Source organism: Anabas testudineus, chromosome 9 (assembly GCF_900324465.2).
Source record: "Anabas testudineus chromosome 9, fAnaTes1.2, whole genome shotgun sequence".
NCBI lineage: Eukaryota > Metazoa > Chordata > Actinopteri > Anabantiformes > Anabantidae > Anabas > Anabas testudineus.
Window position 1 is genome coordinate 16,709,749 of NC_046618.1, and position 25,977 is coordinate 16,735,725.

The following is a 25,977-nucleotide window of genomic DNA, read 5'->3' on the forward strand; positions in this document are numbered from 1 at the left end:
GTTGTTTTATGTGTAGGCAAAATACTACTGGGTACATCGGGTTTTTGTTATGGTTAGAGCATTCTCTAGGTCCTGCATTCCCACAACAATTCAGGCTCCAACACAACACAATGCTGCTATTCTTAAGACGCACAGAAATAAAGCCCAGTCACTTTCGGACCATTTCCTGCAGTCTGGGAACAGGGAGACGGAGGCAGGTTGGGAATGCAGCAAGTCTAAAAGGCAGGATATATGATGATAAGTAGGACACTGCACAGTACATATAGCAAGGGCTGAGTCTGAAGTGAGAAACTCCTCTCCTAAATTCTGTACATAATAAATATGTATCCACCAAGGCCGTATGACCTAGTTAAAATCCCACATTAACATGCAACCATCCAGCTGTCCAGCATCCTACAAGCGACTAATAAAAAAATGTCTTTGCACAGTCTGGAGTCTGTCATTATCCTGCAAAGACAGACCTTAGCATGTCAAGGAAACACTAAAACATAGTACTCCCTGAAGCATAATCATGGGCAAAAAATGAAACGAGAAGTTTTGGCTTTAGCTGCATGAATGTGATGTGTGAGGAGGTACAGCTAAAAGGGAATTAGGTCAGTAGTGACTCTCAGGCATCACAAACGCTGCAGGACTCATACTGTAGTTGACAAACTACAATGCACAATGAGATCTATATTAGAGGCTTAGCAAACAACCTGCCCTTTCAATCACGGCTGGAAAATGTCAAGTTGAGTCACAAAAAGACGTACAGGATTTTTCTCCCTGTGTGATGCTTGTTCACACACACACACACACACACTCACACATGCTGTCATTTCTGAAGTCAACTTAAGTCATCACATCACAACCACAGAACAAGGTAAGGTATCATTTAACAAGAGGTCAATACCCAAAGACGTGAACAATACTTTTGAGACTTATCGTCTCTGCACGACTCAATATACAACACAATGTTTAAAGACAATCTGAATAAATGCACAATAAATGTGTCCGGCACAAACACACTTTAAGATCTGGCAACACAAACACATATTGCATAGCATTAAATACACATATACTGAATAACTTAACAGTTTAAGTACATTATTCAGCTACAAAGCTACCAAAGGCTGACCTCAACATATTACTTGAAGCCTTAAACACAGGTTTAGTTTCCGAAATGTTGAAAACAAAGATCCATCATTCATAATTCGGCTGAGTCAAGTCAGTACAATTGAGCCAATTCAAGCATTTGAGAGTCAAATGTTCCAGCCCAAGAGACTATGACAGATACTGCTGTCTGAGCCCCGCAAGCACTTTATGAATGAGTCATTTCTACTCGTGTTGTGTTTCTGATTCATTGTGAATAATGAAAACACATGATCGTATTTAAGATGTGATATAATATATATTACGTATATCTGTGTGTGTGTGTGTGTGTGTGTGTGTGTGAGGGGGGGGGCTGTTTTGGAAGTTTGGGTGAGAGATAATGGATTCCTTCAGTCATTCTGATCGGCTGTGAATCATCTGTAGACATCACACTTCCTGGAAGGCTAATTGAGGAGTTATAAACTTTTCCACATTGGCCTCATGAGGAGCCACTTGAGTTACAGGGTTATCACTTAAAAAACACCGCTTTCTGACAGATGAACATCACCAAAGAATCCTGTTTAGACACACGTCTTTTCTCTTGGGAATCAACTTCAAGTGTGTATTTTGCATAAAAATATGTTCCTACTTTCACTTCCACTGACATGATTCCCATTTCTGATTAACACAGAAGTGCACATAACTATGTAGGGTTGCAACATTTCTTTTCAATGAATATTTTCCCAATTGAATTAGGCCTGTGATACATGAGAAACTTAAAAACAGCATTCACAGATTCTCTTCTTTGCTTGCTTTTTGTGCAACCTGCACACACACTTTTGTCAAAGAAAATCTTCACATTGGAGATGCTGAAACCAGAGAATATTTGACATTTTTGCTTAAAAAATAGCTTAAATGATCCATTCATTATCAAAACAGTTTTCAAACTGACTAATCATTGCAGCTCTACAAGTAAACACACTTCCCATGACTGAAAAGCAAACATTCAGGGTGTTTTTCCTTTTCTCAAGCTCAACTAGGGGAGGGAAAAATCCATTAATCCTACATCCTTACTGTGCACACGCACTCACACAATCCAGGTATGCATTGCAACTGCAGGACCTACAGAGACTTGTCTTAAGCGACATCCTCACACAGTGCTGCAGCAGCTAAATGGGGCCTGTAATCAACATTCTTCCAACAACAAGAACAGGGGCGCACTGGGGTAAATACGCAAATAAGCACACAGTCTCTAATTATTTCTGCTTTGGGAAAAGAAAAAAAAAGCCACAGGAATGTGTGTGTGCGCCCCCCACCCACACTTGCACAAATGCATGCACAGACATGGAAGAACTATTGTATGCACTGTGTGCGTATGTGTGTGTGGTGAGAATTCAGAGTTAAGTCTGAGATTTTAGGTTTAGCTGTCCAAAGACGTGTGAGTGACACCACTCACACAGACACCGACTGCTTGATAATGTCTTATGTTGCAGAAGATCTCCACTATCACCACAGTAGAGCTTAATTTTTCTTCCATTTTCTGTCCTAATACATCTCTTCCTTCTTTCTCTGTCATTCTTTTTTGCAGATTCGTACTCCTGTCTCTCTGCCAAGTTGTCTCCCAAGGCTCTCTTTTTCCTCCCCTTTCCTCTCTTTCTCATTTTGCCTCTTTTTCCTTCCCCTTTGAGGGTTGCTGTGGGTCAGACCTCTCTCGTGGTCTCATCAGTGGATTTTCTTAGAACCCCTGAGGGGAGCGGAAGAGCTGGCATCCGATAATATCTCAGTTAAAGATGTGAAACTATGACATTGTCTGGTCTGCAGCTGAAGGCCAAAACTACAGGGTCCACTACTTTTATCAGTTCTTTTAAATCAGCAACAACAACAGCATATACATATATGCATACATGTACAGCTAATTTGCACAATGCCTCCTAAAATGGTGGAAGTACAAGTGTAAAGTCCAAATTCCAAGAAGTAGCAGCCTTTATTTTTTAAGGAAAGATGTCTCAGACTATTATCAAGACAATATTGTGTTGTGGTGCATGAAATCCCCAACCAAGTAATCATTACCTGTTAGAGAAAATCACATTATAATCATACCATCATACTCTCACACTCCCCCATCCGTTTTGTGCTAAAATGTAAAGCAAAATGGATCCTATTGTAAGCTGTAGAATTAGAAGTTGATGAATGATTTATGTCAATAGTACTAATTATATAATTTTAGGTTGTACTGTTTGTGTCAAGCTACCTAGATACAGTGTTTACACAGGGAGAATAGTACTATGCCTTTCCATACCACATTGGCAAAAAGAAAAGTGATACTGCACGAAAATATCCAACTGACAGAGAACTGAGGAAGTCTATGGAGAAGTAAACACTTTTCTGAAATTCATCAGAAACTTGTGTGACTGTGCTGAACCTCTAAATTATAGTCAACTTTCTGTCTTTTGTCTTCACAGACCTAAACCTGACTGCCACAGAAACACTAAGTACAGTTTAGCTGGTGTTACTTCCCCACCCTAGAGGCATGCTTTTCTGTCTGCAGTGCTTCAGTGAGTCACGGTGTAACAACTGTCTCGTCTACATGACTAAATTCAAACGAAAACTAAGCAGATTACTGCAAAAGGTGAATATGTGCCATATGCATGTGTTGCCACAAGTTCAATATTTTTAACTTTATTTTTAAAACCAATGTGACAAGTGTGATAGTCAAAGAGTACAAGCAGTGTCTACTTCAGCCTAAACTAACTAACTGAGAGCTGTGGTTAGAGAGATGGCTTTGTTGTCAGCTGCTTGTGTCACCAAGCCTGAGCTCATTCAACAGTTAGCCATGTTAGTCAGTTAACTAACCTTTGATTTATTATATCTTATCTGGTTAGCTAATAAACTAACAAAGCTCTGGCTCTCTCCGAGTTCAACTGAGGCTTGCTGCATTATTGTGATGGAAATAGACATTTTAGGTTGGTGTGGGGTATCGTATTGTGAAACCATGTGGCTGCTCCCTACTTGTTTCTGTTCTCCATCCAGCAGTCATGAGGGGTGACCACTGACTTGAGCATGTGCACACTCACGTTCCAGCCACAAATAATCACTTTAAAAGAAAAAAATAACGTTTGCATCTCAAATCTTAATGTTATTTATATGGAACAGTGCACACAGTGGCATTTAACACTACCACGGTGACAACATAATAAATTAGCACTGAATAAAGTTGAAAATGTCACAAATATTCACACACTACTACTACAACTATTACTACTGCTACTGCATGAGCTGTGTACATGTTCTGTGCCAACTTTCCTCACTGATGTGATGCCAGGCAGCTCACACACATAAATCCTGATGGTCATGGCCAGATTAACTATGCATGGGGCCTGTGGCAAAATCTGGTTGGGTCACAGTGACCCTCATTATAAACTGCAGTTTTATTATTTTGTCAGGCACCCAGAACCAAACCAAATAGAGCAGATGAGCAATTACTAGAAATTCAATGTCAACAAATGTTTAAGTCACTTTTAAGCACACATGTCTAGTGAGTGGGTTTCTACACTAAACTGGAGTCTGTTACACTAAATCAAAGTTAGTGTACATTGTAAGCACTGAACAATCAATCCGCTGTTGAAGAAAATAAATGTCAGACCTGCTCATAATGAAAGCAATTGTTGCAGCAACTTGCATTTTAAACAGGGTGCCTCTTCAAGACTGTGGCCACAAGATAGAAGATGGAGGGACCAGGCGTTGTTGATATTCGGCTTCATTGCAGCGCAATCAACAAATGTGCTGTTTGTCTAGTTGTGCAGCAGAAACAGGGAAGAATACACCAAGTGGTTTTAATGCCCCTGTCTCCTGGGCAGTTGCTCACTTTGCCCAGTTTGTAATCCGCAGCTCTTTGTTTTGTTTATTCATTATTTCGATGAAGCAAACTTCACTTGTTGACCTAAATGAGTCTGCACAAGGAGCACCGAGCCCGACCTGCAGACATGCAGAGTCCTTTAAACTTCACACAAGCACATTTTTCGACGATTGTTTAGTGAAGAAAAGAAAAAACAAACAAACAAACAAACAAACTCGTTTGGACGGAAGCTTTGTCCACATTGCTGCTGCGGTTCGTCATATGCGGCCAAGAGTTTAGCGATGTTAAAAGCACTTTAAGACATTAAAAGAGAAGCAAATAAAGGCAGACTGGAGCTCAGTGCTCACAACGTACTCACGTTCTCCGTTATCTCGGATGGGCACCCACCGCAGCTCGAAGACTGGCCTTAGCATAACGGAAATGTGCTGAGTTAAAGTTTGTCAAAGCGACGTCGGCGAGGAGCAACAGTAAGTGGACGTGAGAGGAGAAGCCGCATGCTAAAACGCCCGTCGCTTTCTCTCTCATTGTGAGTGCATGCGACGGTTCCTCTGCTACAAAAAAAGGGAAAGAAAACTTTCAGCCACGAACTTGACACGGAAAAGCGGCGACTCCTCATTTCCGCTGTCAAAAAAAAAAAAAAAAAAAAAAAAAAATGTGCCGCGGTCCAGCGCGTCAAGCTGCCGGAAACGCAACTCATCGTCTTTTCAAAGTAAGAGAGTCACGCTTGTTTGCCGATGGGTTGCAAACGGCCTCGTGGCTGTTTAGATCTTAAACTTTGCATGATGCATTAAAAATATATATTTTTAAATGCTCAAACATTACATATCAAAGTAACAAATAGGCAAAATGCGCTCACAGTTTTACGTATACGTCATATTTCTATACTTTTAGAACAGACACAAGATAACTACTACATGCAAAATGCTCACAAAGAAACACAACACTGCCAAAGATATGCAAAACGTCAGAATTGTGCAAAAAAAAAAAAAATGCAAAAAAAAAAAAAAACACATCTGAAATACTTCCAACATTTCAACACAAACTGATCATTGTGAGTTTTAAAGCAGAGTAGTTGCAATGAACTTAATAGGATTACACAGGTGTCCACTGGAATTTAATGTAGCCGCTAAACCGATTTCTATTAAAGCAAAGTGTTGCACTACCATCTTTTAGCGGGAGTACTTTTATGTTGAAATTTAGTTTAGGAAGTTTAGTAAAGTCTGCGGTAAGAAGCCCCGTGAAAGAGAACAGCATGTACAAGATGCACAAACTCTCCAGACTCAATCAAAAAGTCTTTCCAGACAATGCCCATCTGGTTTAGTAACATACAGATACTGTCTTTAGTATCTGTTATGTCTCTTCAGTTATTTGCACTCTGTCCCGTCCCACGTTTATTCCCGTATTGTCGCTTGGACGTTGTTTACAATAACCCCTCATAATAACTTCTTGACTAACACAGAAAGTTGAGGTAAGAAGGGCTGAAGTTTGCTTCTGATTAACTCATCGCTCCACACCGACCTATAGTGTGAGGACATGATCTAAAGAACATTTAAATTTTTAATCTTTCAACCAAATGATAAGATACGTCTTTATTGATCCCCAGAATAGAAAATCAGGGGTTATAGCAGAACACGGACAGCAACACATATAGAATAAAATAAAAAAAAGGTTAATAAGAAATAAGCACTACTTACAACCAGTGTTATAAACTGTGATCAAGTGGTTTAACGAGTAGCAGCAAAGTCTAGTATGCAACAATTTTACAACCCTTCCACTATAATAGCATGCACCACAATAGTATGTTATATGATGATGATATTTGGTTAAATACACTCACCTGTCCTGAAAGCATAACTTACTCATTGATTTCCCTAAACGCAAGGGTTAAATACTCTTGTCTAAAATTGTTGCACAGCGACACCTGGTGCGACACAGACTGAACAGCACCGACACCGTTTGAATGCAGGGGACCCAACATACTGCACAATGTTAAAACAGTCATAATCATTCAGCGACTGACAAATGTTTTGGTGCACTGTTAATATCACAATCATTATGATCACAGAAAAATCAGCACAGCATAACTTATTAAACTGTTTATTGAGTGGTTTACAGTAGAGGTGTAATTAACAATCTTTTCAGGGTACCTCAGCAGATCAATGGGTTAGATATAATTACAACATTCAATATAATCCTCATAAAATGTACCGTAAGACTGCAAAATGTTACTGACTGAAAGATAAGATGATGAGGAGAAATTATTTAATTGGTTACTGTGCATTCAGATTGCATTCCTCATTTGGCACTCGTGAATCAAGATATATACACAATTTAAAAAAAGCCTTTACACATGATTGTAAAAAAACCTGACTATTGTCATCTGTAATTATAGTAATACATTTCTGGAGTTAGTAAAAGTGACACTATAACTCCCTTCATTTTAAAGGGTGTCAAAAGAACGCCTTCTGGATACTAGTGTTTTAAAAACACAATACACACTGTACCACTCCTTTACCTTATTGCTGTTTCTTTAGAAGCCAAGTGTATAACTGTAATGATATTGCTGTGCATCAATGCAGACTGAAGTAACTGAGCCATTGTCAAAAAAGTGATTGCACCGAGATGAGCCTTTGGCAAGAGAAGAAAGAGTAACAACAATCCAGCTGAAAATAATCCTGTCAAACTATCCTGTCACTTGCAACCCATTCCTACAGTAATGGGTTGCAAGTTGAATCAAAAAGTTGTAAAGACAACATAAGGCACATATAAATTCAAACAGCTACATGAATGGATATAGAAATACAGCATGCACAATCATTTTTAAAGGCTCATTTTGCTTTCTGCCCATTTCAATTTCCAACGTGGAATAGTAAAGATTCATATGCATTCATATGTCCACACAAAGAATGCACCTTTAACAGCTGCACTCATTTGGTGACATTAAGTTTAATCAGTTGTAACATAAAACACTTAAATCTATTTCAACTTATTTAACTGTATAATAAGGAACTACACAAATGATACACCCTGTAACATAAAGGATAAATAAGCTGGTTTTACGAAATACAAGAATTAAAAAAAGAACTTAGTGACAAGCACTCTTATGACACAGCATCATCTGGCCGCTGGCTAACAAGGGCTAAAAATACCAGGGTGTGTTGCTCTGAGGGAGACAATCCAGCTCCCACCACAGTCCCCAGTGATTGTCAAGCAGATGCTCTGACATTAACAACCACAAGGCCTCTGGGGTGAGATGTTCTCCTGTGGGAGTACAGAGGAGAATCTGGACTAGTTTTTCCCAAAATCACTTCTTATTCCAGTAGAATCTATACTTCTCTACAAGTCGCTATGTTAAAATAAGTGTAGTGTTAAGGTGGTTGGAAGCTGTGGAACGCTCCTTTATGTGACATTTCTATACTTTAGTTTAGTCACATTCATTTTCCAATTCAAGCATATAACAGTAGCATCCATCTGTCCTGGTCCCTTCCATAAAAGAGGATTTAACTGTGTTTTTTGATTGTTTGTTTTTCATAAATACTGGTGTCTGAACTACATACTAGTTCTAGCAAAGTAGTTTGTGTGTATATGTAGTATAAAAACAGTTGGTATAGATTTACAGAGAATGGACAAAAAACAAAATATATAAAATGAACTTAGAGGGAGAGACAATAGTTATGAACATCAACATATTGACAACATTTCCTACTGAATGGTCCGTAATATGCGTAAGGCCAGTCAAGGCCGGACTCTTTGCATATTGTTAAAAAAGCTGCTGTTTCAAAATACTGTTTTCTTCACAGTTTTAATTTTTCTTGACAAATGTGATATATATGTTAACATTTCTTTCTTTGTACATTGGATAGTGTTATAGTTTAAGACAGATTGACTCCCCTGTGCCAGACAAGATTTAGAATCAATCTAAAATTGATGTCTTTTCTGATTAGTTACACAACTGCAATTAGCTCTCAATTTTCTCAAATTTTAAATGGCAGTAACATTTTAGGATGCTTAAGAAGGAATGATATAATGTGGTGGGAAAAGAAACAATCCATCTCCATCACTTTATTGGCTCTGCAGCCATTGCACTCTAAGTTCCTGCACTTCTTTGCCATACCAGTCATGGAGTTTTGAGAAGCAGCCAGTGCCAGGACAGACGGGGCTTTCCAGAGATGCTCCTCTTCTCCGCGGTGGCACTGGTGGAGCCCTCACCCCATCAACCCCACAACCAATCACAACGCTATTTTCAGTGTCTGCACAACCTTCCCAGGCCACACAGGAAGACGAGGCTGCAAAGCCATTAGCCAAGGCGACTGGTGATTTACTCCATCCAATGCCATTCTCCTTGGAACAGCCAGAAAGCATCTGCACCTCATCCTGGAATAACCTTTGAGCGGGAAGGACACTAGATGATGAAGATGACAGGGAAGATGAAGATGATGAAGAGGAGGATGCTCCAGACCTAGATCGTGTCACCTGATATCGCCTGGAGGATTTAGGCTTGCCCGGCAGACCTCCAGCTCCAACACAACCACCTCCTGCAGCATCCTGGATCTCCTCCAGCTGCCTCTCCAGCTCTTTCACCACCAGCCTCATGTAGTCAAAGCTGGCCCTGGACAGCGCTTTGACCCACGACTCCATGGCTGCTTGGTTCTCAGCAGCCATCTTGTACACTCGAGCTTTGGCACAGTCAAACTTGATGGCAAAGGCGAACTCCTCCGCTGACTCACACAGCTCCACAGTGCATCCTTCGAGGACGATGACACCAATGGGCTCTCGGCCATCCCGCTCCTCAAAGTAGAAGAGCATGTTACCCTTCAGGACAAACCAGCGCCGGTGATACGCTGTGTTTCGCTCGCCCTTTTTGAACAGGAAGCCTGTCTTGTCCGGTGGTGAGTCACAGGTGGCATAGTGTGCCACGCTGCGTTCGTTCAGCTTCATCTTCTCACCTCCTTCTTTTCCTCAGTGGATTTTCTATTTATCTACAAAATATTTCAAAGACACAGGTCAAGAATCTGCAGCATTTTCCTTCAGCAAGTCACTGCACCAGTACATTTTGCTTATTAGTTGTTCATCCTGCTTTCTGTTGTCCTAGTTAGTGTGTTCTGAAAGCAAGTTTCAGGTGGTCTATTATTTGTTTATAGGCATGGTAAAATAATAACAATAGTAGATATTAGATTGTTTCATGTTCAGTGGGGAAACAGACTAGTCGCTGTGCTCTTGTAAAAATCAGGTCAGGGCACAGGGTCAAGCTAAAAATGAAAAAAGCAATACTGTTTTCTACTTCATGGCACTTTAGCAGGGCAGATGCTTTCCAGTAGGACTTCAACCTGCCTTCTCTTTTGTTCTCAGCCATGTGGCAGTGCAAATATTTATTTTTTTTTTACTTTCATTTCCCCTGCCACGATTCAAAAGCACAAACATGACGTTTCACAATATGTTGCTAAAATAAAACTGTAGTATAGAAGAAATACTGGATCAACTTGAATTGATACAAATGTAGGTCAACTTAAAAGGGTAATATATATATAATAGAGCGACAGCGTGGTGTGTATACACAGTGTAAGTGTAAACTAGGAGCTCCCTCTGTAAACAACAACTAATCCAGTTTAGTCTGTTAAGAAGGAAGTTTTTCAGTCAAGGTAGGGCTGGGGAATTTGAGTAACTCCATTTCTTAATGTAGGAATCTTAACACTGCAAGGACAGATGATCCTTATTAATGTGAGTTGATAAAATGCTCTCAATAAACATTTAAAGTGTGTTTTTTTTTACTCACCTGTTCATCTCACATCCAGGTGACCCCGGCCCGTGTCCTTCCATCAGACCTGGAGATGTGCCATTGAAGATGTCTCAGTGTATTTCTTTCTGTCTCTCCAGAATAAAGACTGAAAATACACCTGGTTTCAGACGTTTCTCATTCTTTCGTTCACTCCAGAGCTGCTGAGCTCTGAGTGGAAAATGATGATAAATTAAGTTTCAGACGTGAGGCGCTAACGTGTTAGCTGTTTTTTTCCCCTGGTGATTCAGACTGGGTCACAAGCTTTTGACACAGCGTGAGGTGAACTCAAGACTACAGACACAGTTTTAATGACACAGCATCACGACCACAAATGTGTCAAAGTACATATTTCTGGGCAACTAGCATAAAGTTGCCACACTTAGCAACACAAATCCATCGTCAGCGTTTTGAGACCAAACGGCTGAGCGCTAGCTAGCAGGTACCGATGTCTGCTAACACCAAGCTAAACCTACACAATGCTCAGAACATTATGTAAACTAGCTACGTGTTACTGTTTATTACCTTCACATAACGTCGCCTCCTCCTCTTAAACAGATAAACTCAGTTGTTTTATTTTTTTTTTTACTGGACCTTGTCTGTTTTTTTTCTCGCAGCCTGCGTCTCTCAGTCACGTGACCCACATGAGCCGCACAAGTGTTGTATGCTGTAATCTTAACCGGGCGGGGTCACCAGTACAGCCTTCCTGCCGTCACGGTGGAGCGTACCGCATCGGGAGGAGAGGTGACGTAAAACAAGCGCACCCCGTCGCTGCCCTTGGAAAGATGGCATTTTCTGCTTCCGGATGCTGCTACAGCTGCATGAATGGATGCATGCAGCTGTTACACACGACACTTGGTTTGAGGATGGTTTTTTTTATGCAATTCTGTGTTAATGTAAAGTTTATTTGGTTTTGGACTGGTAGGATGTCCTACACTAGAAAAACCAAAGCAGTCGCCCTTTTTACAGCTAATAAGAGTGTCACAAATCTGAAAAAAGCAAATATACACTAGTCCACATTTGACGAGTCCAACTATTGCATAGCCTCTTCTGGTCTAGCTTTATTCTTCTTATTTCTAATATTTGTGATTGTATTACTTATTGTTTCTCTGTATGTGTGTGTTTATCTGTGAAGGCTGTTTGGGTGAAGTACTTGTTATGGTCTTGTATACTATATGCTACTACTATATATGCATAACATCAGTGCAGTGTAGTGTCCGAGTGACACCTCTCTGCACTCTTTCAAACACATGATGTGCATGGGGAAGAATCTGTGGTGGATAGGAGCGGGCAGGGGCTTTAACATGTCTGTTATCTATTGACTACTTTACACTTTACAATCTATTAATAGTAAATTACTTACTTATCAATAATTCTGCTTTGTCAGTCACACCTATGATTTACTGGTAGTACTTTACTAAAAATGACTTGTTTCTCATTCAGCTAAGCTGCAAACAGTTGCACAGTGCCAACCACAGCCCCTTTTGGAAGTCAGTGGCTTGTTCAAGTGCACCAAGCTAATTATACATGCAATTTAGCCATGCACATTTTTAACAGATATTCTAGTTCATAAATTGGAAACTGTAAAGTTTAAGTCTTAAGTTTGCTTCTCTGTCCTCTAGGCCGCAACTACCTTGTTCCTGCAACCATGTCCTTAATTTCAAAGGCACTGAGCAGCTGGCTGCAGCCTGTCTTATGATGTGTATGGCCATGACAAGCCACTATGAATTCATTAGAATATCTTCTAGAGACAGCCAATGGCCTTTAGCACCGCCAGCCCACTATCTCATCACAGTAATCTTCAATTAATTGATGCAACTGCTGATGCCATTTAATGTATTTCTCTTTCTGGAAGGTTTGCTTGCACTGCTTTTTGGTAAGTTTGATTAAATGTGATGCTCTTGCAGTCAGTTTAATTTCCTCTATTTGACTCTCAGTTCACAGAGTCTTGACATTGTAAAGGTTAATTTGCAAGAGCACAGCTGTAATAGAAAATACACACACAAGATCACAGAACACTTTCTATACGTGAAATTATTGTCTAGTCCGTAACATATACACAGACACGTCAACTTTAGGTGCAAAGTGTTTACTTCTCACAGGTCATTTTCCAACAGTTTGTGGACACACAACAAAGTATCACTGACAGGTTTTTAAGACATTCTAGTCATATTTAAAACTGATTCTTGATTGGTCCAGAGTTTGGTCATGAATTCAGTCTCTGTTTCCTGTGAGAAAAAAAGAGGTGGCGTTTACAAATGTGGTTCTTCCAGTCTGAATATGGTGAGAGCATATCAAATGGCCAAAAATGTTGTCACTTATATGTATAATTCCATCGTCTCTGTTTATATTTTTCCACTTTGTCCTTGTAAAGGATTCTGTAACCTCACATTTTCATATGTTCTACATAAACACTCTTTATTAATACATGTATTTAATTACCACCTTGTTGACCTAATTACCAATGACACACTTCCTGATGGTAACACCCAGGAAATTTGTCAGTGACATCATATGAGGAAATGGGAGAGAACACTTCTTAACTCTAGATAATGGAGAGCAGAGCACCCTGCATGTTGGACCCACCAACAGGCAGCCTCCCCACAGAAATGCATAGAACAACACAGTGATGGCAGGACAAAGTGAAGAATCAGTCATGCATTCAGTCAGCCCTCCCGTCACTAAAGCACAACTAGGTATTTGGTTTAAGTAGTTCATCTTCTCCACCTTATGCTTTCTTTCTCACAATATAGCCCAGTCTGTTAAGTTTCTTATAGTAATTACTGAAGCACTTGATTTCCACATCCACACTAACACTGTCCTGTTGATGCTATTTATATAAATAACTCATCTTGCTATGTCCTGCTGAAAAACACACACCTCAAGGAAATGTCAGCTTTTGGCAAAATACCTCTCAGTCATCCAACAGAATATCAAAAATATCATCTCTAAAGATTAAAGTCTCTGTAGAAAAATGCCTGAAATATATAGATATCAAACATGTACACGTACTGTATATTTGTATACAAAGAAAATTTGATGCAAATTATTACTTCTTCAAGGATCCTTTAAAGCTGTAACTATGCCACACTGGACTGTTTCTCTGCATGTTGTTGTGAATAAAACATAGCTTGTATGGCACCAGTTGAGCACACAGAATTTGATGGACAATAAACATCTGGACACGGATCAGTAAACACATCATTCATTTTAAATCATTAGTCTGTCCAAAATACACTGTGACTGTGCATAGGGCACGTACTGACTGACATAATATTATTTTCTTCGTATCTGCACTCCAGCAGAGCAGCATTTTGCTTACAGGCAGACCTGTGAGCCAGGCTCTCCAGACACAAACAATTACAATTCTTGAAAGGCAAATTCCATCACTTGAGTGGAGCTATTGATTTCCATCTGAGTATGTACAGAGCAAAAGTCTGTATAGACATCAATCAAATAGTGGCTTACATAATTTCACTGCATCTCGTACTTCTGTATCTAAACTTGCCTCTTTACTTTTGATGATAGTGTTTCAGCAGCATTCTCATCTTTAATTCAAGAATTTCTACGTACCAAAAATATCACCTCCACAACAATAAATTTATTTGTCAGTATGCACTTACATACAGTGACTGCCTTTGCTGTTTCCTTACTTTCACATTAACGTGCCTGGAGGTTGTTTAGTGTTCAAAAGTATGAATTTATCTAGAAGATATTGTCTTTTACATAAAGCCATAAGCGCTTTATGTAAAAAAAGAGTTGATGCTTGGCCTCAGCTCTGGGTTCTCCTTGATCAACCAGGGTCGATCAGTGTATGAAACAAGCATCCCTTCCACTCGCATCTCAAGTATCTCAATGGGCCCTGCAGAGGAAAAAGAGGAAACACATTAGTGTGGATATCTGACTGCACAGAAGAGAGCCACTTCACAGAGCAGTCACAGCACCAGCAGTCAAGCTAAATGAAAATGTACTAAGGTATCATTGCCTACACACAAGCACCCAGACACACATACAGAAGTCATCAAAGTTAATAGGATTGAACTGTCTGGCACATTTTTCTTTGGATTAAAAAGCCCTCTCTTTTGAAAGAAGACAATCGCCTAGCCTCATGTTTCTCCTTAAACAGCTGCCATTTTTCAGTTACTTAAGTCTGGAGTGGTTCATTGAGCAGAAGATCCCATCTGGGTCATCGAGGCTCTTACAAATGTGATCCTTTCTGAGATATTGTTTACCTTTTCTGACTATGGTGCAGCTGATGCCTCTAACTTTTAGCAATCTCCAAACCAGCGTGAAATCCTTGGATTAAGTTTGCTTCACCACCAAATCTTTCTAAATTGCACTGAACCATCTCACGCCCTTTGACTCTTTCTCACACATGGCTGCGTGTACTCACACATGCCTTTATGCACTCTCATATACCTTTAAACACATGTACATTTATCCATTAACACACATATTGTCAAGGACAAATGCTCACACACACATGCCCACTCACTTTCCCACATTATGACTTTATCTGAGTCACAGATTAAGAAGTGCCAAGATGAGCCAGTATCCATGCCTAATGTGCACCAGATTTACTTTTGAATGCTCTGATGTTTGGCAATATAGGTCATGTCTATTTTGTACTCTTATGAACTGTGCATACACTATTTCCATTACAGATGTAATATTATGTTCTGGCCACAATTATTTGTTTAATGCCTTCCTCAGAACCTTCTCATTTCAAGTGGTCATTATGATATGTAGCTGATTGGGGGAAACAAAAATAATGTAAATGATGCATGCAAAAATGGGGATGTACAAACAGAAAAGTGTGTCTTGGCAGACTGTCACCACCAACAATAAGACAGAAAACAACAGCTAATTAATATTCACTGGCAAAATGTGTCTCACTCTGACACATCTTTTGAGTTTTACTGCACACTGGTTGGAAAATGGGATGAACATAATACAGTCAGCACAAACACTAGGAGCACAGGTAAGCGTGTGTTATAAAAGTCAAATCAACAGGTTTACATTTACTAATGTTTCTGTGACAATCTAACCATTCAGCTCTATGAGATTTTAAATTAATTATGGAAGCATCAGGTTTACTCATTTGCTTGGTAACATGAGGTGTCTCACTACTGACGTCAGCAGGATGTGAGGTTGAATTTAAAAACGCACAACCTTTAATTGGAGGAGCTGCTGTACACAATAATTTATTAGTGGATGCATAACAACCAGAAGTAGATTTTTCATAGCTGCAAAATCATTTGTAATACCAAAGTACAGTAAGGAGTGAAGGATTTAGAGACTGCAGCAGCTTTGGAAAGAAAAGGTCAGTGATTTTTTTGGTAAAACATAAATTAAAATGCAGCAAAAGGTGTTTGCTGTACAAAGTGACAGATATGTTTTAATAGCTACCCAGCCCACATGTATATGGAGATACATGAGCGCAGAGAGATTGTTATGCATACAGCTGCTGCTGAGTGGGAGTGAAGCGTCATCCAAGGGGAGAGGAAGAAAGAAATGAAGACAGAGTGAGAGAAAGCAAGTCAGAAAGAGAGAGATAGGTGGGCTATGAACTAAAGCTGTGAGCTGTGAGCTGTAGGGAGTAGGTCAGTGCAGTTGAGTCAGTCCTGACTCATGATGGAGGCGGTGAAGATCCACCTCCTCCCTGCCCATTACAACTTTATCCTCTAGCCTGGAGCACTGGAGCTCAGATAGCCATTATAAAAACAGTGAAAAACTCCCACACCTATGGTCAGAGGAGCAGTGGTTTCTGTGTTACAGGAACAATCTGATAACAAGTCAATGGTGTATTTTACAGCGAGCGATGAATCCAAACATGAGGGGTTCATTTCTGCAACAAGAGCTGGTCAGCAAGCGCAAATGTCAAAACTGTCTCTCCCACGTCCCACTGTGGGTGCCATTAATTCATGCACATAATTGTTTTTTTTACATAATTTACATTATATTTACAAAATACAATTAAGTTCAGTGAATATGCTGAAAACTTCTGTGTCTGTTCCAGTAAATTAAAAAAGCACTATTTTAGTTATATCTGGCATTCTCAAAAGGTCCCGGCCTTTCTGGACATGGGCTCTGTACATCACTGTCAGTAGTCAGCGGTAATAAAAATACTATTGTGAATTGGAAAGGGAAATTTGCCCAGTCACTTTAACAACTCAGAAAGTGCACAAACATTTATTGTCGAAGCTTTTCAAACAACTTGCTGTCTGAGCAGTAGATGGTGCACATCAACAAAGTCTGTCTGCTTTAGTGTTGTAGTTACTGGTCAACAAAAATTCACAAATTTTATCTTACAGACAGCACATTTAATTCAGTGGAAGGGCACAGCATGGAAGAAAATACTTATGATTAGAAACTTGAATAGAAGCACATTAGTTGAGCATAGGACGCTGATGTGCTATTAAAATGAAAAAGGGGCGATACACAAACACTGTGCAAGGCATCAAAACTAACAGTTTAAAAGAAAAAAGGAGCATGCAGAGGGAGAATTGCTCCCATAATCATATAATGCCAAGTTCACTGTGTTAAATTCCATGCTTCATTGAATAGTCCATTAGGTAGTAAAGCAGTGCTATAGTTGCAAAAGCCCAAACAAGCTGCATCTATTGATGATACTGGCTGCTCTCTATTCTGTAGCACACTGCTGTGTTCAGTTCAAATGTTTTTATGCGTGCCTGTGTGAGCTTCTGCCAGACTCATTAGGATCCATTAATACAAGGTAAATACTGTGAATGTTCTACATTGAGAGCAATCATCTTGAGGGCTCATATGCATCCACATACGCTCTTATACAGCAGCAAACACAATGTAGCCAAAGCAGCATGCCTGTGTCCCTTCCTCAACCATTCCTCTCTCTGCCTGTCTCCATGAAACATGCTTTCTTTTCCCTGTCGCCCTCCTTCTCTCTCTAACACATTCTCCTTCTGCGTCCTTACTCCCCCACCCTCACACTCTTACTCATTTTTCCCATGGCTGAATTTCCACTGATCTCTAATCCAGATGCTGATTTTAGATTTTTAGATTGTAAGGCCAACAGGGTCATGCTTTGGATTTAGTCATTAGTGTGTGCTATTTCATACCCTGATTTTCTCAGTCTTAAACCTCAAGCTGCCCACCCTCACAACTTTAAACACGCACGATATACACTGCCTGTCCAAAAAAGACACTTTTTTGCGTTGATTACAGCACACATTCACCGTGGCATCGTTTCGTTAAGCTTCTGCAATGTCACAATATTCCCGTCCAAGTTTCCCAATTGATGATAGCTGTGCAACGTCTTCTCCAGCACATCTCAAAGATTCTCACTGGGGTTAAGATCTGGTCTCTGTGGTGGCCAATCCATGTGAAAATGATGTGTCCTGCTCCTTGAACCACTCTTTCACAATTTGAGAAATTGAGAGATGAATCCTGGCATTGTCATCTTGGAATATGCCGGTGCCATCAGGGAAGAAAAAATCCATTGATGGAATAACCTGTTCATTCAGTATATTCAGGTAGTCAGCTGACCTCATTCTTTGTGCACATAATGTTGCTGAACCTAGACCTGCCCAACTGCAGCAGCCCCAGATCATAGCACTGCTCCCACAGGCTTGTACAGTAGACACTAGATATGATGGGTGCATCACATCGTCCTCCTCTCTTCTTACCCTGATGCACCCATCACTCTGGAGTCCAAGAGTCCAATCTTTATGCTCCCTAGCAAATTGAAGCCTTTTTTTTCCGATTAGCCTCACTGACAAGTGGTTTTCTTAAGGCTACAAAGCTGTTTGAGTTCCCTTTACATTGTGCATGTGGAAACGCTCTTACTTTCACTATTAAACATAGCCATGAGTTCCACTGTTGTTTTTCTATGATTTGATTTTACCAAATGTTTAAATAATCACTGTTCACCACCAACCAAGACTGCATTTCTTTCTCAGAGATTTCAGTTTTGAATAATGCGTTCGACAGTTTTAAACCCAGTTTTAGTAGTTTCATCAATCTCCTTAGACGTTTACTTTGCTTGATTTATGCCAATAATTTGACACTTTTGAAACAGATTAACATCTTTTCCACGACCACAGGATGTGTCTTCCGACATGGTTGTTTAAGAAATGAGAAGCTACTCACTGCATCAGTTAGGGTTAAATAACTACTTGGCAGCTGAAATATAATCATCCATGCACTAATTATGCAATGGGAGGATCTTTCCTATTTGTTTAGTTAAATTCAGTTGGTGACGGGCAGTGTATATCGACAGGCTTAAATGTACTGTTTATGTGATATCCTGACCTCTAAGCATGAGTGCATTCTTTCATTACCTGCTTTCTGTCTTTATTCTCTTTTGCACCCCCTCTCTCTGTTGACCATAAAAAATATGTGTGGCAGCAGTTCAGGGCTTTGTTGAGCCTAATGTTGGTACAAATGCTGTCTGAGGCACTGTTGTTATCTCCTGTAGCCTAATCTGGCTAATTAAGGGCATCGCTGGGAGGAAGGTGCTACTATTCTCATTCAACTGCAGGGTATGCTGTCTCCCCAAGTCTGCCACACTCACGCATGCTTTTACACACATGCTTACTGTATATGATACACACATAGAGTAGTTTAAGATTCCTTGATACTTGATTTGCAAATTCGACTACACACATACACAGCGCTCCTACACACCGTTTGCACACACACAGGTCCCAGAAGCTTTATCAAATGTTATTCTTAATAAAAGCTAATAAACTCATATAATCTGAGATGTTATGATATTACTGCTGATTTGAATGCCCTTGAGGAAATAACGTCGAACATGCATTCAGTCTCATTCTTTCTACTCCAGAGCAGAAATGATTAGCTCACTGTCCATTTAGTCTTATCGATATCACAGAGAGTGATAGTCAGGTTCTGCGCAAATGGGATTTGAGTTGCTACACATGAATTTATCAGAAAATGAAATGCAAGATTATGGCAGATTTGTCATCTGAGACTTTTCTCTCTTCCCCAGCCCACAGTATCACCTGTCTGATTTTCTCTCCCTTCTTTCACCACAGTGTGAATTGTCAGAAAAATGGGACTTCTAGAGACAAGAGGTGATAAAGGTTTAAAAGAAGTATGAACTCCCTTGTCTATCACTCAACCCCAAATGTTTATCTAGGTAGACTTGTGTGAATATATGAATGCTGTAACCGGTCTGCAATGAGTTTTATAGTATATATCTATATCTATATATAGATATATATATGTGTTTGGGTATGTATGTACATGTGTATATATACCCTGTAACAGCTGTTACTGTCATGTAAGCTACAAGTACACGAGGTGGAGAGTTATTTAGGTGTCAGGTTATAGGAAGATCTTGAGGGCTTTGGATGAAATCTGAGGGAAGCTGGTTTTCTTGTTTCATCCAGAAGGACATGAATTAATCAGAGCCCCTCTCGAAAAGAACTTCCTGGGCTTGAGACTCGTTAGTACCAAGAGCTCCCAGAAAGACAAAGATACAATTTAGATTTGGTGTTTTGGTTATTTTAAAATCCCTGTACATTTTTCAGTCAATGCTCAGTGCCTACAAACATCACACTCACACCCACAAATACATAGACACGACATAAACAAATAAACTATGCAGACAGACTCACAAATATGCTTCAGTGAACACATACAATTGCTCTTTTTCTTTCTGCCTTTTCCTTTCCAACAAGCATATTCATACATGCACAAACACTCACCGCTTCCTCCTGATCATTCCGTGTGTTCGTCTCAGGACCCATGGCGACACCTTTGTCTCTATTCCACTTACTCTATCCGTCCTTTTGTTTCCTATTCCCCACATCTTCCTTTCTCTGGATAATCCAAAGTTCAACTGGAGTGGAAAGCGCTCATTAAGTAGAAAACACTATCAATGATTCAATAATGTTTTAGTTAGACAGAACAAGGGGTTTGGTGTCAAACCGTGGTGGTGGTTGATTTGCGTAGAATTGTTTTCTGGGGCTTGAGGACAGGCAGGTGAGGAGGCACACAAGGTGGAGGATTGTTAACTGTCGGCGGGAAACTGTGGCTGACTGAAAGGCCTCCGTTTTCCAACATTAGATCATGAGCAAGAGTATGAGACGGGGGAGGGGGGGACGAAGAGCAGCAATGCACAGGGCTGAGCCTCAAGTCACTGAGCTCAGCCTGTAAGTGTAGTTCTGTGTCATCTACATTGTACTGGAGGTCACAGTCTGGGCAGTAGCCGTGGTACTGGACCTTCTCGCTGAAACGGACACGTTCCCTCTCACGTGGCTCCCTGCCAGAAGCCTTGGGGCATTTGTTCTTTTCATGGCGGAGTAGAGGCATGGGCCTGGGCAATGTAGGAACAAGCCCAGACTCAGGGATCCCGCTGTCACTAGAAATGAAACATGGTGTGGAGGAGAATAAATCCCTGTTTGCTTTCAATGGAAAAATCCCTCCATTTCTCAATAAAGACCCATTAGCCTTGGATAAATTCCCTGATAACACTAATGTTGGATGAGGCAGATTCTTAATGTTGTGATCCTCTGCTCTGAGTGGAGTAAGTCTTGGTGGTGGTTGGGGTGGGTTGGGTTTCTTGAGTACAGTCAGTACAGTGGGAGGATTGACAGAGATAGGGAGGATGGGAGCAGGTGTTTTAAAGATGCAGTCCTCAGGGAAGAGCTTCATCTTCTCCAGGCTGGAAGCGGTAGTAGTGGTGGTTGTGGAGCTCGAGCTGGAGTTGAGTGTGTCTGTCTTTGAGATGTCCGTTAGTCTATCCTCCTCCAGCTGCAGGTCGGACGTCAAGGTGTCAATATCATGAACAACCTGGTGACAAGTAGGAGAAGTGTCATTAGAGGAACACTTATCACTATGACACAGGTAACTAAAATAATAATGATGATCCAGATTGGAGCTTGGAGCACCTTTGTTCTAAGGAGTTAAAGTGTTTAGTCAGTCATGGTCTTAATTGAAGTACAAACCAAATGAAATGTAAAGATGCACTTTGATTCATGAAATTATAATTTGACTAAAGATATCACTATGACAACCATGTGGCAGAGACAAAATATCCCTACAATTTATGAGAACAGCCTGTAAATACGAATAAACAATCCCATGTACCATCACAACTCAGAGAAGTAAGAAAACCAATTACATCATTCACAGTACAAAACTAGTGTTGGAGATGAATGAAAAACATTAATTCATACAGCCCACAGCCTCCATACTACTAAACTGTGCACATGACAAAGACATAGTAAGTAACGGTAAAGGTACAGACATGAAAAGTCAACAGACTGTCAATCTCCATTTGAGAGAAAACAGGATAAATACTTCTAATATTCTGCAGAAAATAAGCAAGTTTGATTGATAAGAATCTTGCAAAAGATAAGGACAACTCAACCACGGAGAGAGTAAATAAATATTACAGTGGAACAAATGCTGTGAGAGGGGAGATTTATTTCCACTAACAGCAGTGTCATATTTCTAAAACAGTACAGGATACAATTCATCATAGTATGAATTAATTCTGGGCAGGCAACCTTGGTATGAAAGAAAGACAAATAAAAATATGTTTTATATAAAGCAGGAGACATGCAAAATGACATCTGAATTCTACTCTGCAAGCAACACAATATAAAAGAGCAGTCTATCAGTAGCACTGGTGCAATGATGTACACAGTGTGCTAGGGTGGAAAGACACATAAGAAATGCAGTGGGAGACAGCCTGGTGAATATTGTCTGAGTGAGGAACAGAGCAAAAAAAAAGAAAGCTTGAATTAATTTGCAATATTGAAAAAAACACTGCACACCATCATTAGAAACAAGGGGTTGAAAACGATAAATAAATAGTAATAACGAGAAATGATGTAGCTGTTCTTCTCAATGCTGAGGAGATTCATATAATTTTGTCTCAGGACTGCATGTATACAGGTGTATACAGAATAAATGTACATACTTCGTTTATCCTCCAAAAAAAAAAGTGTTATCACAGTCTGCATGGAGAAATATTAAAGAACTGTTGCAGCAGAAATTGAGCTTACTGGAGCTCTAAAGGGACCAAGCAATACAGGAAATAACTGTAAGAAAGCAGCAACACACACTGAGATGATACAGATGCTGTACAGGCATGCATATATTCCAACTGCACAAACAATACGTGTAACACATTAATTCAAGATATGATGTCACTTGATTCAGTATCAACTAATCCATGTGCACCAATCTAAAGAGAACTGACTACACAAATGAATGACATGCAATAATTAAACAGGGAACTAAGTGAAAATGTGATCTCCTGTCCTACAACTGATTATATTGCAAGCATTTGTAGTCTGGGCACATCCATGGATGCACATGGTGTTAAACTCTGCTTGTAACTAATAATTGATTTAATAATGCTCATGTTATTCAGCTATTTTCAGGAGTCTATCCAATAAAGTTCAGTTTAGAAAGGAGCTCCTTACTGGTTTTCCTCACTTGGTTGAGTTATTACTACTTTAATGCCCAGAACTGAAGTGCAGTGTTAACTTATATGAGAAGCAAATCACCAGAAAGTAAAGTGAATGTATTTTCCTTTACATTCATAAAATACTTATTACAATGACAGTGTGCGTACGTTCATTTTCTGAATGCTCATCTCAGTACCTAGTACATCAGTCTCCTGTAAAACACCACCGCTATCGGCTAAAGGTTTGAAATACATGTCCAAGAAGTGGCCAAAAACAAGCCTGAGAGAGAAATTAAGAAGAGTGATGAGGAGACAAACACGAAAGAGTGAGAGGGAGCGATAAAGTGAAAGACAGAAGGCCTGGGCTGGATAATTTGTCGAGACACACATGAGGTAATACCAGTATCCCAGAGTGCAGGCCCTGCTGTAGGCCAAGCAGCTTCAGTGGCTGTGCCAAGCATCTGGGCAGCGTCGCTCCTCGGAGCCAGGCTGGACTCCAGCCCTGTCTGTGAGTTATAATAGATAACTGCATTTCAAATGGATTAAACCCAAACACTGGCTTTGATACTAACACCCCTTTAAGTTATGTGTTCAGAATGTGTGGTGTCAGAATAACTGATCCTCTACCCAATTTCCTATCAAGCGTAAAAAGAAGAAAGATAAAGATGGAAACATCACAGAAATCACAATAAAATGTTTCACTGTTGACAGAGACACAATGTAAGCTACCGAAAAACAAAAAAGAAGGTGAAATCTCCTTAAGCTGTGAAAAACAGAGTAAAGGGACTGGAGTGGCAGAAGCAGACAGAAGCTGTGCTGACTGCCCATCTATAATGTAGGAACCAGACGTTATATGCAATAGAGTTTTATTAGAATGACAGCCTACGAATGTTAGGGTGAGAGGTTCGGCACAGCAGGCTGGATGCCTACTGTGTGCCTGGCAAAGGGATGTAAATAAGCCAGCAAGACCGCAGGTTGTTACAACTAATGTGGCAGCAAGCGAGTCAATGACTGACGTTAGAGGAAACACTGATTTGAAGCAAGCCCTAGAATATGTGAATGAAAGGAAAGATTAGCTCTGTGCAGACGTCCTGCTAGTTCTCCTTGGCTCTAAGAGAACAAATTGCTGTAAATAAAAAAATAAAAAAAAGAATATTCTCACATAATCCCTGAATCATGCAGAGACCCCCCGACTCCCATTCAGCACCCCTGTCTCTGCGTCACTGAGATTTGAATAGCCAATCAGACAGTTCTGAGAGTTCTGATCTTTAACAAGGACTCTGTAGAGAAAAGAGGGAGAAAGAAAGCAGACAACGAGAGATAAAGAAAACATGAAGATGAGCAGCTGTGTTAAATACAGACACTTGGTGAAAGATAAAAGACAAAAGAACAGATGATGATAAAGAGACAACGCCAGAGATTAAGAGATGAAAAGTGAAAGGAAAAAAAACAAACTCTATTATTGGCAAGAGACAATTCACGGCAAACAACATTCAGCATTAAGATGATGAAATGCAATGCAAAAGCGCCTTCCTGGTTGAACCAACTTGTCCATTAAATATTAATTGTGATTAAATTTTTCTCACTTTCATCAAAGCCTGTGAGTCAGGGTGAAGAAGCTGTCCTGTCACTTCACACCCCACATCCTCCTGTGCCAAATGTCTTTCATGTTGGGGATAATGATCACATACATTAGCAGGGGGAGGAGCACAGTCTGTAGGTCTGTGTGTGTGTGTGTGTGTGTGTGTGTGTGTGTGTGTGTGTGAGAGTGTGTGTGTGTGCTGTCATAGCCATCTCCAGGGCCCTGTGAGGTGGACGTCAGCCTCCCATCTCCTCTCAGACACGGACGCTTAGAAAGAGCATCCTCAAACACAAGCCTGTACAAATGGCTGTAACACAACACACGCTCGCACACCATGCGTTGCGTTTCCTGCTCATTTACCTCTTTGAGCTCTTTGGCTACATCCTTGAGATCTCCCAGGATGGTTTCCAGATTCTCCACGATTGTCTTGATCTCCTTTTTCACTTGTACTTTGGAGACTACTCCTTCAGCCTCTGCATTTGGTGGTGCTGACATTATTCAGTTTATGGCTCAGTCTATTTCGTGAAGGATCCCAAGTCAAATCCTTTGGTGGCCACGCTGCCACTTTGCCAACGCATTTTTCTGTAGTCCTCCGCTCCCTGTTTTTTTATTTTATTTTATTTTTTTTACTTTTGCTCCTACATCACGGCCAGGACTCAGCGAAGTGGCGGCGTTGTAAATCTCCCACTAGGCATGCGCAACAGAGCGTGACACAAAAAATAAGGGTAATGTCCAAATATTGGAGCATAATGTCTGAGCAGCCTCACACGTTTATGACACGACTTGGCAGGAGCACCGGACGCGTCGACAGGGCGCTGAATTCAACATTTTGTAAGACGAAAATAGTCATAATAATAATAATAATAATGTGTTGACTAGAGTAAATAAAGAGAAGAGCTGGAAGGAGAAGAGGGAGCGCACAGGCAGGTATCCGCACACGCTCGGTCCATAATCCTCAGGCATCGATAAAATGACAACGCACTCCTCCCTTTACTTCCCCCCCCCCCTAAAAAAAAAAAAAAAAAAAAAAACACGGTGCTCGGCTCCGGGTTTGACAGACGCAGCGACCCTCTGGAGCCTCTTGCCTGTGTCCGTGTCAGCCTCCTCAGCCTCCTCCGAGAGTCTGAGCAGCAGCCCACGTCCGCTCTGCCTGGCGCGCGCTCTCTCTCTCTCTCTCTCGTGCTCCCTCTCTCGCGCTCTGGCTCCACGCGGCTGCTGGTAGTTTGTTCTCGTTTCGGAACACGCGCACGTGACGGGGCTGGAAGAGGACACGG

At 40.5% G+C, this 25,977-nt stretch overlaps 3 protein-coding genes across 6 annotated transcripts in view; all 3 read right to left on the reverse strand.

Annotated features, from left to right (window-relative positions):
* Positions 1 to 5,539, reverse strand: part of sh2b3 (SH2B adaptor protein 3) — a 46,999-nt gene extending 41,460 nt beyond the window's left edge. For 2 of the 3 annotated variants that reach the window (XM_026343002.1, XM_026343001.1), the window contains exon 1: positions 5,283 to 5,539. The gene's annotated coding sequence lies outside the window, so the exon portion shown is untranslated. Of the gene's footprint in view, positions 1 to 5,278 lie in introns of all 3 variants that reach the window. The other variant, XM_026343003.1, reaches the window with a different exon arrangement.
* A 1,466-nt stretch (positions 5,540 to 7,005) lies between these two features.
* On the reverse strand, positions 7,006 to 11,360 carry pheta1 (PH domain containing endocytic trafficking adaptor 1). 2 transcript variants are annotated; one of them, XM_026343006.1, is made up of 3 exons: positions 11,223 to 11,360; positions 10,698 to 10,868; positions 7,006 to 9,903 (listed from the first exon to the last, which is right to left on the reverse strand). In XM_026343006.1, the coding sequence occupies exon 3, from the start codon at positions 9,860 to 9,862 to the stop codon at positions 8,987 to 8,989; it is 876 nt and encodes a 291-aa protein (XP_026198791.1). In that variant the 5' UTR covers positions 9,863 to 9,903; positions 10,698 to 10,868; positions 11,223 to 11,360; the 3' UTR covers positions 7,006 to 8,986. The 2 variants fall into 2 exon arrangements, with proteins under 2 accessions (XP_026198791.1, XP_026198792.1); XM_026343007.1 differs by having other exon boundaries at positions 10,698 to 10,806; positions 11,223 to 11,340.
* Positions 11,361 to 14,021: 2,661 nt separating this feature from the next.
* prr16 (proline rich 16) lies at positions 14,022 to 25,464 on the reverse strand. The gene is made up of 3 exons (XM_026343741.1): positions 25,064 to 25,464; positions 20,408 to 21,494; positions 14,022 to 14,559 (listed from the first exon to the last, which is right to left on the reverse strand). Exons 1-2 carry the CDS (start codon positions 25,196 to 25,198, stop codon positions 20,625 to 20,627), a joined length of 1,005 nt encoding a protein of 334 aa, XP_026199526.1. The 5' UTR covers positions 25,199 to 25,464; the 3' UTR covers positions 14,022 to 14,559; positions 20,408 to 20,624.
* Between the last annotated feature and the right edge of the window lie 513 nt (positions 25,465 to 25,977).